The 16,382-nt window shown below is 37.8% G+C and overlaps 1 protein-coding gene across 3 annotated transcripts in view; it reads right to left on the reverse strand.

Annotated features, from left to right (window-relative positions):
- Nucleotides 1-3,081: 3,081 nt before the first annotated feature.
- The window catches only part of FAM126A (family with sequence similarity 126 member A), a 45,132-nt gene continuing 31,831 nt past the window's right edge, over nucleotides 3,082-16,382 (reverse strand). For 2 of the 3 annotated variants that reach the window (XM_030475815.1, XM_030475805.2), the window contains exons 10-11: nucleotides 16,024-16,183; nucleotides 3,082-7,569 (exon numbers count right to left, since the gene is read on the reverse strand). In XM_030475815.1, the coding sequence (XP_030331675.1) occupies nucleotides 7,013-7,569; nucleotides 16,024-16,183 (717 nt within the window). In that variant the 3' untranslated portion in view covers nucleotides 3,082-7,012. The other variant, XM_030475822.1, reaches the window with a different exon arrangement.

Genomic DNA, 16,382 nt, shown 5'->3' on the forward strand with positions numbered 1-16,382 from the left:
GTTCTTTCCTTCTTCCCTGCTTCAGGCATTTAGAAACACAACTACTTTATGATTGCTCAGATAATCCAAACAGATGCAACTTGAATCTTAACTCCCAGCACCTGTCCACATTATTTCAACCCAGCTTTACATCCTGGCCAAATCTATCCTTCCTTGACATCTGCCTGCTTGCAAGGCCTTTAGTAAAAGCAGGACAGCTGCTGGCATACGGAGCTGTGCTGAAGTGACTGATGATACGCTAAAGCTTATTTTGGCTTTATGCAGCAAAACGGGGGATGTACGGATTCAGCTAGCAGGAAGCAGTAACAAGGCAGCAATACTAAGCTGGTTATTCAGGATGAGAAGGAAGCGAGAGATGGGATGAACACTTTTTGTGTGTTGGAAAGGATCTCCCTGTCTCAGGATGCGCTGAATCAGTTTGACAGTGCCTGTATCTTCCTCCAGTCAATGCAGGGAAAGCCAAAACCATTAGCCTAGATAAATAGCAGTTGGATTGGTTTTCTTCAATGGCCAAAATGTGGGACATAAATCTCAATGAACTAACAAGTAAATCCAGGGAATATTAGTGCTGTTACTTTGGGAAAGTCTTTCTATTTTGTGATTTGTTAGAGCCAGATTTCTCAAATGCCAGCAATTAGGGGCATGAGAGTCTGATGAAAGCTGACATGTGGTATGACAGTTGGCTTGCACTTGGTTCCAAAATGTTATCAGATATAACCTTATCTCAATTTAATTATTCAACCCAAGTTATTAGCAAAGTCTGAACTGCAGATTATTAACAATAATGAAACCATAATGCATTTTAAGTACAAAAAATTATAAGAAAAATATTAATATGGTGATTGTTAAAAAACACACCAATTCATTTCAGATGGAATCATAGGTCATTGCTATCAGCACTGGTCCAAGTCTTTGCCAGCTCCAATAGTCTCCCCAGCAGTTCTACCACCTCTGTACTGTGACTAGCTGAAAAAGAAACCATGTATGTGTGTGTATATGTATAAATGTCCATACACACATGTATATAACATGGTTTTATATGTATGTTTTAAATGAGTCACTGTTCTGTTCCTACTAGGAATCCATGATGATATTCAAGTTTCATGCACAAGCAAAGTATCTTTTCAGAGAAAGCACAGGATGTTTGTTCGTTATTTTGGTTCACTATTTGTACTGAAGAAATACTGGAAAAAAAATCACATCCACACCCAGGACTTCCTCTGCCAGTACCTGATACTCCTTCATTTACTCTGTTGTGTGGTGCAGAGGTAAAAGGTGGCATTTCCTCTCACTGCCCCTGAAATCTATCCTCTCCCACTAGAAAAATCTACCACCACAGTCCAGACCAAGAAACTCTACTGCCAGTATTAGTCAGCATTAATGTTGAGAACAACAACGAGGTAGCTTGTCAGGAGCACAGTGTGACTCAGCCTGGCTTCCCCAAGTCTTTCTGCACCACTTCAGTATTGTCCCAGCACATTTAGAGTAATAGATGATTAAACACAATCTCATTTTAGGAATCAAGTTAATGAAGCAAGCACCATGCAATGTAAAGGCTTGTTTTGTAAAGGTTTCGGGAGTCACGGCGATATTCTTCCCACTATCCTGAATTAGCAGATGTATTACCTGGCAGCTGTGGGTGGGAAGAAAACCCCCACACTGAAGTCAGCTTCCATACAAAGATGGATTAACACAAAACATGAAAAATAATTATTACAAGCTCAATGCAGGCAACTAGCTGTAAAGTCTGTAGAAACAAATGTAATTTCTGTAACTGGTCACTAATTGCTTGTATGGCCTTCAAACACCCCTTTCACTGTGAACTGTGCAGCAGGCTCTCAGGTACTCTCATCCTTCACTAAAGGCTGTATTTTGGGGTACCATTACTTTTTTTTGTACTCACTACCACATTTTGAGAAGAGGTATTCAAATTCACGTTGTCTTTTACCAGTCAGACCTCAAGCAATGTGAGAGCAGGTTCTAAGCACTGCCTTTCACCCACTGTACCTGAAACAGCAAATCTTTCTTACACACTGACAGGACAATCACAGCATCAAGTCTAATTTATACCTTTTGGAAAAGAAAGCAGTCTCTGAGCACAGACGACTGCCTAAACTACCAGGCTCAAAGAACCACCAAGACCAGCTGCAGACCTGGCCTTACTGGTGCACACCACAGGTCCATACCCGGGCCCAGGACAGTTTAACATCTTCATTAACAACAGTGGGTGATGGGGCAGAGCTCACCCTTGGCATGTTTGCAAATAACACAAAACCAGAAGTCGATGCTGTACTGCCATTCACAGGGACATCAACGGGCAGGAGACATGAGCCAACACATGAATCTCAGTAAGTTTAGAGGGCAATGCCACGTCCTGCCCCTGGGGACAAACCATCCCAGGCACCAGCACACACAGGGACCAGACAGCCGGAAAGCAGCTTCACAGAAAAAGCCCTGGGGGAGCAACAGGCATGTGAGCCAACCACATGCACTCATGCAGCAACACACACACCCTTGCGGCAAAGACAGCCAACAGCCCCCAGATCACCAGCAGGTCACAGGAACACAGTGATGGCTGCTGGAAAGAGATCTAATAATAGAGACACATTGCAGATAATGACTGTGTATCAAACCACTAATATATTATGTAAATATATATATTATTCTAATATACATAATTATTCTAATAACATATTAAAATAATGTACATATTAGAATAATATATATATATAGGAATAATGTTATAATTAATACATATTAAGACCACCAAAACTACCAAGTTGCCCAAGCAGTGCTACATTACTGACAGGACAGTCATCTACTCCTGACATCAGCCAGTTTAAAATTCATCTACTTGAACCCACCTTTCACCCGTCAGCCAGTGTTTCTCAGCAAAGTGTCTTACCTGACAAGGCTCTATAAAATGGGTATTCAGCATATTTTAAGTAATGTAGTCTGTGACTTCTAGATGCACATAATGAAAACAGAACAAATATATTGCTCTCTAGTGTGTGTTTCATCAACAAAGCCTGTAAAGAGGCAGCAATATTTCCTGCCGAACAAAGTATTTACAAAGGCATACAACTTCAAAAAAAATTTATTTTACTGCCCAAGTTATTAAACACTAAACCTTGTAGTTTATACATTAGGAATGTAAGTTTTCATGTATAATGAAGAGAACACTGTAAAAAGGTGAAATACTGCATTACTAAAATACAGAACAGTGTCACACATGAAATGAAGAATATGAAAGAGTGTGGTACACTAAACTCAGGCTCTCACTTGAAGACAGACACCTGATGCAGCTGTAGACTGATGCAGCTATTCCATAGACTTTGGTGAATATTAGAAATGTACACATCTAGTCTTACAATTGTACAAATACAAAAGGCAATATATTACACACCTATATACAGCACTGTAACCCTCAAACACTGACAAAAGATATCAGACAATAATTAAGTTAGAAATTTCTAGAATCCTCATAGAAATCAGAAGAGACCTCTTTAGAGACAAGTGTGGCTAAAATAGCTCTATATTTCTGTACCTGTCACATCTGTCAGGTATTCAAGGCAATTCAAGGACATTTCACTCCCTTCAGAAAAGTCACGGCAGCTCTACAGCAAGTGGTTAGAGGCCATACGCTTTTTGCACAAATGTTACAGATTCTCACAACAAAAATAATTATTCTCAGCTTCAACAGTTTTGAAAGCTCAAAGCCATAATTGGAAACAGTGCCCTTTGATTTAAAACGGTAAGGTCAGTTATAAGTGTCAGCATTAAAACAACTTCTCTTATTATAATTTGAGATGATTCAATTCTGCATAATATTTTTCCTGAAGAATGTTGCAGCTGTGCATGATGTTTGGAGTGTTCCCCACTGCCGGATAGACACACTACAATATGGTATGTCTGTATAGGTTTTCCTTACACTCTTAGAAGACCTCTACTACTTTAATACACATTTTTCATCCATCAGTCTAAAGTAATCAGATAATGCTCAAAACCCAAGAGCTTGACAGTTTTAGAAATATCATGACAGAACTTATATATCTGCTTCCTGCCCTGATTCCCCCCATCCCAAATCCATGGATATTTAGAGAACAAATAATTCTGCCCTCCCTTTTCCCTACCCTGATTTCCTGCCCTCCCGCCCCCCTCGCTTTTTTTCCTGCTTTTTAAGAAAAGAAACACAACTGCAAGTTCTACTACTAACATCAGGAAATAAATTATTCAGACTTGATAGGTATCAAACATATAATGTCAGTTCACAAAAACATGCTCATTGCATAAGTTGCTCCAAAGACCAATACATACCTATTTATATGAAGCCACATATGTCTAGAAACAGCAGCCTTTAGTACCAAGAACCTTTCATCATTTTCTCAAAAAAAGTGTGAAGCTTTATGTAATTTCAGTTGTACCAATATGAGCCTATTGGCCCTTGGGTTCAAGCCAGACCAATTAGAATAATTAGCTGGAGAAAATAAAAAGATAAACTAACTTTAACACTGTTTTACTTGTAGCCAATAGTATTGTAAACATTATGGCATTTTAGATCCTTCAAAATCCTAATTATTTATAGCTAAAGTGGCTAGATCTCCCCAGTATAATAAACATCTTTTAAACCAACACCAAGCTTGAAAGAGTGTCTACTGTGGAGATAACAAAAAACCCACAAACTAAATGAAACAAAAGAAAATCAGTAGAATTACTTAAAAATTCTAGTCCCTTGACACTAAGAACTAATACAATCACAAAAACCACCTATCAATTGCAATTTTGTTCATCTATTCTAGTTTATGTTTCAATTTAAATTACTGCAAAGTATTCTCCAATGCTACGCTGCAAGAGCAGATCAGGAGGCAGGCAAGTTCTACAGGTTATTTCCTCCTAACATCTAGAACAATTTCAAGGAAATGAAGAGTTCTACATTTAGTACGTGCAGTGCTAGCCAATGTCTGCTATCAGCTGCCTAAACCCCTCTACTGCTCGTGGTTATGCATGTTCCGAGCGGCCACAGCTATTAGTCAATCCGAAACAAATGTGCTGTCTAATGTGTATTGCAGAAAAACCTGTTAAAAAGAGGTAAAATTTTCTGCTGTACAAAGTATTTACAAAAACATACAACTTCAAAGACCAGTTTATTTCACTGGCCAAAGTATTAAACACTACACAGGACAAATTTGCAGTTTATACATTAGGAATGTAAGTTTTCATGTACAATTAAGAAAACACTCCACTGTAAAAAGGTGAACTACTGCATTACTAGAATAGGACAGAGTCACACAACAAACTGAAGAATGAGAAAGGGTGGCAAATTCATTTAAGTCAGGCTCTCAGGTGAAAACAAACACCTACAGACTGATCCAGCTATTCCACAGGCTTCAGTTAATGCTAAGAAAGGTATACACCTACTCTGCAGCGTTAGAAGTAGAATTACACAACTTACTTGTCCCTGTCAATTATGTCTCCTTATCTCTTTTTATTAACCCACCAGCTTATTAATTACTATAAACCTGAATAACATTAGCTGCTTAGAAGTTTCTTGTGCTTCAGTTTAAGTCAAAAAGGGATATCTAAACCTACCTCAAGGCAAATAGGAAAGTCTACCAGAATTTTAGTGTTTGCTTTGTTAACAAGGTTCCTGACCATAAGGGATCACTAGGATCACTAGCTGCAGAAATCTGGATGGTTAGGAATGACTGTGCCTTAGATCTTCCTACTTCACTCACAATAAACTGTCTGTTTATCAGCTAATCACTGCTACTGGAGTGGTTTTGTCAGCTATTGCTTCTCCAAATTTCTGCATAAGAAGTTTTAATACCCATTTTTAATTAAAACCTTAACATTATAAAAGTTGGTATCAAACAATGTCATCAAACTAGCTGAAGGTTAAAGGTTCGGTAGCCTAGAACTGGCTGCTGTTTTAGAATTTCAAATTAGAAAAACAATAGATATAAAAGACTAGGAATTACAGTGCTAGTTATATTTACATTATAAATTTCCCTTTGTGCTTGCAAGTTACTGAAAGAACACATCCTTTGGTAGTATTCTCTTAGTCTCAAGTAAGAAGTCCATGCTAAACACATTCACGCTCCTGATTTGTTGAGTCAGTGCAAAGGGCTCACACCTTATTTCCTGCATGACATTGTTACATAAGCACCTCTCTTCCCCATAAATAATAAAAATACTGATGACAGTGACTTTTCAGTGTGTAGCTTTGTGCCTGATATTTAAGAATCTGAAAGAAAGACAGTCTGTCACATGATTTCTAAGTCTAAAGAGTGACTACTATAGCAACTGATAAGAACTCCCATCCACAAGTATTGCTGCTGTATGACTTCTGGCCCAGTTTCAAAGACACAAAGGAAAACCAAAATGCTTTTATAATTCAGACTCGTACAGGCGTAAATAAGTATGAACATTGCAACTTGTACTAACTACCATTACAAAAACCACCAGAATATCAAACACCGAACTGATGCTTCTAGTTTTACATGTAAGCACAGCTTTTCTCATGGCTAACACACAAGAATGTTTGTTCTTATAATGCTGTTCCAGAATGTCATGCCCATACCGCAAGACTCCTCTTAAATAAAAGAAGTACTTGCAGTTTTGCCTATGCCAAGTGGTACTGAAAAAGTAGAATCTGGGAAAGAGGATTTATTTGTTCCCATACTGTGTATTTGTAAAAAGCCAAACATCTTGGTCAGTGGCTAAACAACCAGTTAATGCTTCTTAAATTGATGAAGATGTAAACTTCACATGAAGCCATAAACAACTGGGTATATAAATACAGTAAGTCAAAGATGAACTTTCCAAGCTATTAGAATTTGATGCAAAATAATTACAACTGTTCCCTGTTACAGTCAAATGTGAGCCAAGTAAGAATTTATGGGCTTGTGGTTTAAGAAAGTAATGTATAATATATTAAGGAGCTTAATGTACCAATGCACCAATACCAGCATAAACCCTCAATGTTTTAGTTTTCATACTTGCCAATTGAATATCAATCTGTTGACAAAGTTATGCTAATACTAGGAGGTCGCTGCTGGTTAGGTTGTTTGCTTAAGATCGGAAAATCTGATCTTTCTGTTCCATATATCAGTTTTTCCTCCTGAAGACTGCAAGCTGAAAACCTGTTTGCCTCTGTACCAGATACACCACTACGATTATTTGGAACTGTGACACCACTGACCTGTTCAAAGGATTTACTAAACACTGTAGTGGTTGTTCTGGCCAGACTGTGGCTGGCAGGCTTAGGCAGGGACTGGCTAGTTGTCAGTGTCAGTCTTTTCAGAGAGACGAGCTCTAGATTCTCACTCATGGCTCTCTGAGTTTGTTTTCGTGACAAGTGTTCTCTGCAGGTTTCTCCTTCTTTTTCTTTTCCTCCAGCTTTGCTTCCTCCAGACCTTCGTTGGCTCTTCCCTAAAAGGTTCTTACTGCTTGTGTTGCTGCTGTTAGATAGGGCAGACTGACTTGTGCTAGAAGTAGCCCTAGAGTAAAACCCTTCATCACTTTCAGATACTTCGATCAATTCTTCTTGTATCTCTAAATCAGTATTACCTGTATGGTAGAAAACAAAATAAAAGAATTAGCATTTGACTTTCTCATATTTACTGATTTTATGTATTGCTAGATTTTGGTATTTACAAGCATGAAGCCATACAGCAACAGAAGAGAGAACAGAAGACAAACCACTTACCTATTCCATTTTATTTTGGAATTAATGTTCATTAGGATAGAAAGTTGCAGCAAATAATGCTGCATTAACTAGATCAAAAGCATGCCCAAAATCTCATTTTGTAGTGATTTGGAAAAGAAAACAAACAAGCAGTCTTGTTAATTCATGCAGATTAGAAATTTAAGAAGTTTACAGATTAGAAGATACCACACAGAACAAAAAGTGTAAGTCTTATTCTGAGCAAGTGCTCCCATACATGATTTTGCAAAGCTTGTTAATTATAAAGGTATGCAATCAATGCCCCAGGACACCCAGTATGGCGCTGGCATGTTTAGCAACCTAAGAATGCTTTAGGACTGAAAGGTCACCTTCTGCATCACAGGTCTAGTGGTACGAATTGGTAACTCAAGCACAACATGAGATCTCCAGTATACCATAAAAGGTGGAATTTGGCAAATGTGAGGTACACAGCAAAACTTTTCTCATCCATTTTGATGGATTCTTCAAACCATTGATCATTGGATTTGTAAACCCAATAAATAGAGCTTAATGAACTCAAAGGTATGTTGAGTCTCAAAGTGTATTTTCTTGAGATTAAATAAATCTACTTGTAAGTATGTTGCCATTGTCTGTGGCACAGATGAAGCTGTATGCAATACATGCATTTGTGTTATTACACATGCAAATATATTAACTGCATACTTTAAATCTCGAAACATGCAGCAGTGACCCTTTCAATCAACAGTGGTACCTTACAGTGCAGCTACAAGTGCTCTGCTAAAACTGCACTCTGCCAGATGAGTTTATTCCATCCTCCATCATTTTTCTTACAGATTTCTGTCTCCTGATTTCTGGCATGCCTTTGCTGTCAGTTCTAGGATCTGTAGCTGTTTCCTGTACTCCCTGTAAATGCTGAACATCATTCTCTGCTAGTGCTCTGCTCTTTTCCCCATTCCCGGTCCTCTCTCCAGCCACACTTGTGACACTAATCTCAGGTATGATAAAGTTGCCCAATTCAGTAGCATCATTACCATTCTCTGGTTGTTCTAGAATTAAAGATGGATAAGAAAAAAAAAAAAAACAACAAAAAAAAGATGGCTGAAACAAAACATGAAACGAAAGCCAATAGATACAGATGACTAAAGCATTATAAATTAAAGCAGATGTTCACATATTAACCTCTTGTTAATTAGCAATATTAGCATGTATGGAATTTTGCTTTGATTTTAAATTGCAGTCTTGATTCTTCCAGTTATTGGCCTGCACTCACATACTGGAAAGCCCCATGCTTGATCTTTCAAAACTGAAATTTCTAAGGATCAAACAAACATTTATCAAATTATCAGAAAACAAAGAACTCTCCACAATACACTTCTATGACTATATTCTCTGTATCACCATGCTAAAGTGAAACTTATTTTTACGATGAAATGGCATATCAGCTTCACATGTTATCATGCAAGGCTAGAAATTCTACACATACAGTGTCATGATGCTGCACAGTGGTCAACCTGAAAACTAAGAGTGAAACAACTAAGCCAACCCAAGCACACTTTGACTTCCATTTTCTTCATTTCAAAAAACTATTTTCAACCTGAAAGATTTACAACGAGGAAAATTCTCCAGTTACTAAAATCAACCTATTCAGATAAAACCTATGGAGTTTTGCTGCAATTTTTGCCACCTACTAACAACATAAACGTTGATCTTCTCAGCCTTTTTAAGCTTCTTATATGAGCTTACAATTAAATTAGTTTGCAATAAACTTATTTGTCACACAAGTCAGTTACTAAGCAGAGTTGAAAAAACAGGGATTAAGCTGGGGGGAGGAAAAGCATCACAACTTTCTGCTGCACTGGGGGGAATAGGGGGTGGGGGAGGGAAAGGAAATTAAAGCAAAAACCAATGCAGCTCATTTCTAAGATTTCTTCTTTTCATCTGGGTAAGTCATCAATAGCACATACACAAGTGCTCAACATGACCAAAAAATTATTTCAAGACAGTCAAAGATTCCTGCAGACATAGCCAAAAATCCTCAAGCAAAAAGAAAACTTCACTGCTACTTAAGGTCTGAGAATGATGGTTCCTATAGGGTCTTGGTAAAACAAGTCCCAGCTCAGAAGATGCCTGTCTATATTACATGAAGACGGGTTTGAGAAGGATGAACTCTCGAAAGGAAAAAAAGTGAAAATAAAAATGGGAGTTGAAACTTTATGGAAATTCTAAGTATATGCAAGTAACAAGTTACAATCCTAGCAACCTGTCAGCTCCACAGTGTTTGAAGTAGTCTCAGTATCTGAAGGTCTTTCTAAACGTATTCAGAACTGCTTTATCAGCAACTAGCTCTATAATCACAAAACTGCATTTAGATGACCTGGAGAAGAAGAAAAAAAAGAGAAGCCATCAGTTACAGATAGTCAGGGCACATCCTCCATGAAGATGTATACCACGGAAATACAAATGAGGAAGAACTACACTATTGCTACATATTTATATACTCTATATATCTATATATATATACACTTATGCAAGCAATATGGCCACAAACTTGACAAGACTAAAAATGCACTGAAAGCACAGCTCGGAATAAAGCTCAGCTGAGTCCCTCTGTTTTATTCATAACACCGCTCTTTCAGACTGGAGGATTAAGTAAAGACAATCCAGACTATACTGCCAGTTTGCTACTGCATATGACAGAAGTTGGCAGTACAGACATTTAACTGACAGTATGAATTCCAAAATCAGGGGAATTTATGGTGAGATGATTTTTCACAGAGGCAGCTTTAATGCTTTTTAGCTGGAGGAGATCCTGTCTTCTCCCTATGCACACAGTGAGGATTTTTGTGCAGGCACAGTGTACTTCTAGGTCAAGGGGGCTGCAGCACTGGGCTTTTTGCTAGCATTTGCACTGCCTGCATTTATCAGGACAATAAGCCTCAGAGCTAAAAGGTTATTCTGGTAGGGGTGGACACTACTGTCCCTTGGTGTGAGATCTATCCCTGATTTTACCTGCATATGCTAAGCATCAAGATTCTTTCTAACTAGTCAACTACTAATGAAAGTATCTGTTTATTAAGTTGTACTATCCAAAGAAAATGGCACTAATAATTGCTGCTATTAGCCACTAACTTCCTGATATTTAGTAGGAAAATCAAGTTAGAACTGTTTCTGTGTTACTTCTTCTAATAGCACTTTCTGCAAAAGTCGTCTATTGTCAGTAGTAAAGGTATAACCAAGCACCATGAACTGCAACAGTAATAATAATAAATAACAACAACAATAGTGGTAATAATAATAATAGTAATACCACTATCAAATACAGACTTTTTTCTAAAAACATAAGAGCAGAAAGGTTAGCGAGGAGAGAAGATCAACACTCTGATTGGCCTCATTTCTCTAATTTTACTAGGGTGAGGTACCTGCGCTTCTCTATGGCAATCTTCAAACTCCTTCCTGCTACCCCATCACTGCAGCTACAGGCACCTTACTCCAACAGAAATCTCTTCCCAGGATCCACTGATCTCCATACACACAAGTCGATTCTGCTAGAAACTTCATTTAAAGCCAGGACAGCAGAGGGAGGAGAGGGCAGAACAGAGCTTACTGTCAGCCCCTTCCCCACCGAGGGCTGAAAAGCACTAATTAATCATCCAGCTCCGAAGACAGAAGACTCAGACCGCACAGCAGAAATGAGAGGAGCAGAGGAAGAATATTTTGTTACAGATGTTGTATAACAGCAATACTTATTGTCTGGTGGTGTACATTTCTAAATGTAATACCCTGCTGCGATATTGGCACTTCACCCATCATTGCTGCATTCCCACAGCTCTGTAAGCATTACCACAATAAACTGTGAACTGGGAAGGTTTAGGAGGGAAATGGACAGAGGATGCTCCAAGCCAAAAAACTGAAGAGTTTTGCTCAGCATAATTACGTCCAATCTTTTAGTTAAGTGCTATTAAGTACTTCTAATGAAAGCGAATATACTTTTCTCCGAGTTTAACATTGAACTAGAGGAGAAAACTAATTAAAAAAATGGGATGCTGGGTATCTTAACTACCATAGCATCTACAGTCTCATGGCAGGGATAAGACTACACAATCCAAGCCCTTCACAGCAGCATCCCCTCCTCATTTTAAAACTTTTAAGAACACCTAGAACAAACCTTCAGCTTCATAGTGCTTGGCTTTGAAGAGAATACTGCTTCAAGCTGGACAATTCTGGCGGCATATCATTTGTGAAAGAGAGATTAATATCCAGTGCACAAGGCAATGTAGTAAAAGAGAAAACAAAGGACACTGCTAAATAGTGTAGAGATGAAACTCAATAAATTATGTCAGCTTGAAAGTTAATATAAATATGTCTATAGCAATTGACAGAATGCATTCATTTGGAGTCACATTCTGAATGTTATGAGTATTACAATCAACTTTGATAGATGCATTTCATGATTACCAGCTGCTAAGAATTCATTGAAAAGGTATTTCAATTGTAGCCTACCTTATTATTACGGTTGCCTAGATCATTTACCTCAGATTGCACAGGCAAACTGCCCATTTGGATTGTAATTCAATTTTAAGCAACACAAGCTCAAGCTGCATTTCCTGCACAACAACGTTAGCATTTTGAATTATTCACAAGAGCATCAAGTTTATATTCCAAAATTAACATTCATTCCAGGTTCCTCAAAGTTATAACTATTTATTTCAGGAATTAATACTGTTTCCAAAAAAGTGATTCAAAGACTAATGTTTCTAAACCATGTGCACAAAATGAAAACCTATTTCTGCAATGGGGAAAAAAAAAACCCAAACAACATTTTGTCTGCCTTCTCTAGTTGATGTTTTGGGTTCTGTATTATGTGTCTTACCAACATCTGTTTAGCTCTTCTTACTCAGCCTGTTACATCAGACTATTTCTCTCATATACATTACCTCTACACAGGAGTTCTTCCCAAGCAACAATTTATCGGGCAGCATGGCAGATTTTATGTAAGTAGGGAAAGCATTGCTAGGGCTTACTTCGGTTTTTTCCTAGCTTCCATAAACAACCATTAATTTAAGTGTTCATGTCCCTCACCCACCATATGATTTTTCTGGTTTTCCTCTGTTTGCGAATGGAAATGGAGATGCCACTCAAGGCTCGTTTTTCAAATATGTTAAGCTTTACCTTTAGTATCTCTAAAGTACCTACCTTAGAAGGCCAAATGCATAATACTAGTTTGATTTTTAAAGAAGTTCTAAGTAAGTAACAGCTCTAATGAACGAGTATCACAACAAAATCAAACGTTAAGCCAGCTTTTTTTCAAAATTGACTTCAATCTAGAGTGCTAGCACAAGCTTGCAAGATCTAATGTCTGAAAACTTATAGTAAACTGAATTTTTTAAAATACAAAAGAATAAAGTCTGTGCTTCTCAGATGGAAATGTAATTGGCTGCAATTCTTTTATTCTATTTTACACAAATAGCTAGTCAGTAAAAATTGTTGCCCTTGCTTTCCAAAGGGATACTTTGCTTCATCAGGTCTTCTGGTGCACACAATGTGTAAAATCAAACTACCTCTCGGCTTTCTCCTCTAGCTTCCTAATCCATTTATATAACTCATTGTCATTATACTGAAGCACAAAAATAAAACCCCCAATTATAATTTTTTTCCCTTATACCATGGGAGAATAATGGTTAGGAGGTACAAGGTTTGTCACCTGATTTCTACCAATTCCAGTGTTTATTTTAATTCAAACAAGTACCTGTAAGCACAAGCCTCATTACTCTTTCTGCATGCTGACCTCGAACATCTATTCTGTATCCTTCTTTATCAGGAATTGTGGGGCACTAAATTATATTATTAGGAATTTTGAAATCAGGAGACCATCCATTCTCTTTAAAAAGGCTTTGCAAATTAAACCCAACAATTTTGTTAGCATTTTATAATGAAAATGTTTAGAAGATTAGCTGTAGTAGTATATGCATGAAACATTTACTATTTAAAAACAAAACATTTGGAAAAGCAGTTAGTCAAGCATACCATAGACTCAGTTTTGGACTAATGTTTACACAGCCTTCGAATTTACAACTTCTCCCACAATCTACCATACAAGTTCCCCTTCACCCCCGCCCTACTCTAAGTGATTTTCTTCTTCTTCATTAAATCCTGTACCACTGAGGCAAATCCAAAGTTCCCAATAATCCAAACAAAACATAGAAAAGTTTTTTTGTTGAAGTCCTTAATCTTTCAATCCTCATCCCTAAACACTGACTGCTCCTTACTTGGATCATACTGACTAGGTATCACTGTTTCTCTCATCTTGTCCTGCTTTATGAGACTCCCATAAAACACAGCATCCTGCTCCATTTCTAGGAGTCCTACTATTATCCTCATTTCCCTTTCACCTTACTGTTATCTGCTGCAGGGCACACTTGTCCCACCCATTTTTCCTTGAACTTCACCCCTGCAAAAAAGCAATAATTGTAAAAACTTCTCGATTTCTGCATTTGCTGAAAAAGATGAATTCTTATAAGGATGGTTCCAATGCTGATTCTGTAACATCTACTTTTTTTTTTCTGTAAATGCAAAGACAAAGGGAATTTATTTTCATATACTTTCAATTCCTCTAAACAAACTGGCACTCAGTATCTCTAATCTGCGTTCCCCTCCACCACCTTATCTGATCAAGCATCAGAACCACTCAAAAATAATAGCTGACAAAATTGCCAAGCTTTAGAGGCATTTGTCCATTTAAAAGCTGAGCTATCATACAGTTTTCTTGCACCCAGTCAGTAATCCCTGCTTAACAACTATAAGCCTGAAGAAAGGAAAATAAATAATAAAGACTAAAACAGTCCTTAGCAGTCTTTAGATTTCAGTAATGACTTGCTCCTGGACCTCACTCAAGTTAAAGACACCAGTGTTTTCCTTCACAGCTCTGACAGTTTTAAGCAGTTTTTAATCAACTGAAAAGAAGTTTGTTTGGTCTAACCTTTGTTTGCCCCTCACCCCTTCCGGCAGCTTACTATCGGTACTACTATCACCAATGTGTACCATTACTGCTCAGAAAGCTCCATCTTTTTTTTGAAGTCATCTTTGATTAGCATATTTATAAAGTTTTCTCAATGTTTACCTGAATTAACTCTCGGTCCCTCATGTAAAGTAACATGGTAATATTTTTCTAACCAAATTGTCCATATTCTACAAAAGCTCCTACAGTACACATCATACAGAAATTTTTATAATACTACTGCACAATCTTTATTGAACCTTTTAAAGAGCATTCTTATCTACACTCACTCACTTAGCCTGTCACCAGAAATACAAGGCCAGCAGAACAAGCCACTGTCAGTTGTGATCGCTGGTCCAGTGGTGCTTCCCTCATCTGAAGTTGGTGGAAGAAATAAATATAACATTGCTCCTTCTGCAGTTCATTTAGCACCATTTTTAATACCTCTCAGCCCAGCCCCATGTTCTACTTTGTGGAAGCCCTTCCTTACATTAGTTTGCTCAAATGTGCTGGTTTTGGCTGGGATAGAGTTAATTTTCTTTACAGTAGCTGGTATGGGGCTATGTTTTGGATTTGTGCAGGAAACAGTGTTGATAATACAGGGAGGTTTTTCCTTACAGAGTCGAGGCCTTTTCTGCTCCTCACACCTCTTCACCAGCAACTAGGCTGGGGGTACACAAGAAGTTGGGAGGCGGACACAGCCAGGACAGCTGACCCAAGGGATATCCCACACCATATGATGTTATGTTCAGCATATAAAGCTGGAGGAAGAAGTAGGAAGGGGGGGGACATTCAGAGTTATGGCATTTGTCTTCCCAAGTAACCACTACACGTGATAAAGCCCTATGCCAGGTTTAAACCACAACACCAAAACGTAAGTTTTCATACCTCTACCATGAAATTATTTGAATAAAAATTGGATTTAAGAGAGATAAGGTTCTGCATAGAGCTGTTAAATATCTGCTTTGCTTCAGGTACTATAAACTACTTTTCAGAAGACAGGAATATCAGTCTCTTCAAAGAATGTATATCTTTGTACAGCTCCCCTCCCCTTTAAGAAAAATGGGATTTGTGGATTTTGTTTCTTCATTTATTGTTTTGTTTGTTTTGTTTTATTGGGATTTTTTTTATTAACTCTCCCTCTCCCCCCATGATTAAGGAAATAAAGAATACACTTCATTTGAACTGCATTAAGAAAGACTTCCATTCACCAGTCAAGAGAATAAAAACCTCCAAACTGCTGCTTGCTTACTAGCAATGAAGATGTGCAATAACAAAATTCTCGGTATTATATTAAACACATGTAAAAAGTTGAGAATTCGTTGCAAAATGTGTTTCTTACCATGCCTTTTCCATCTATGCCCTCGGATAGACATGCTAGTCACAGCATTTCTTGATATTCTGGATGACGTAGGTGTAATTTCAACCTGAATGCATCTTGTACCTTCTTTACTAGATTTCATGGCACCCTGAGGCAGCGAAGCTTTTATTGCATTAGCAACCTAGAACAGAAAAAATGCACTTAAGTTCTTAACACAAAGATGCAAATTTTAGAAGAATTCTGTAAGAGCATTCTTATTAATCCAAGAAGGATACTATGTACAATTCCAGCTGAAAGTCAAAAAGCACACTAGCTTTTTACACAGGTTATAAAGAATGCTGGTTGCAATTACCTCTCAGAACTAATACTTGCCACTTTGT

Source organism: Strigops habroptila, chromosome 1 (genome assembly GCF_004027225.2).
Source record: "Strigops habroptila isolate Jane chromosome 1, bStrHab1.2.pri, whole genome shotgun sequence".
Lineage (NCBI taxonomy): Eukaryota > Metazoa > Chordata > Aves > Psittaciformes > Psittacidae > Strigops > Strigops habroptila.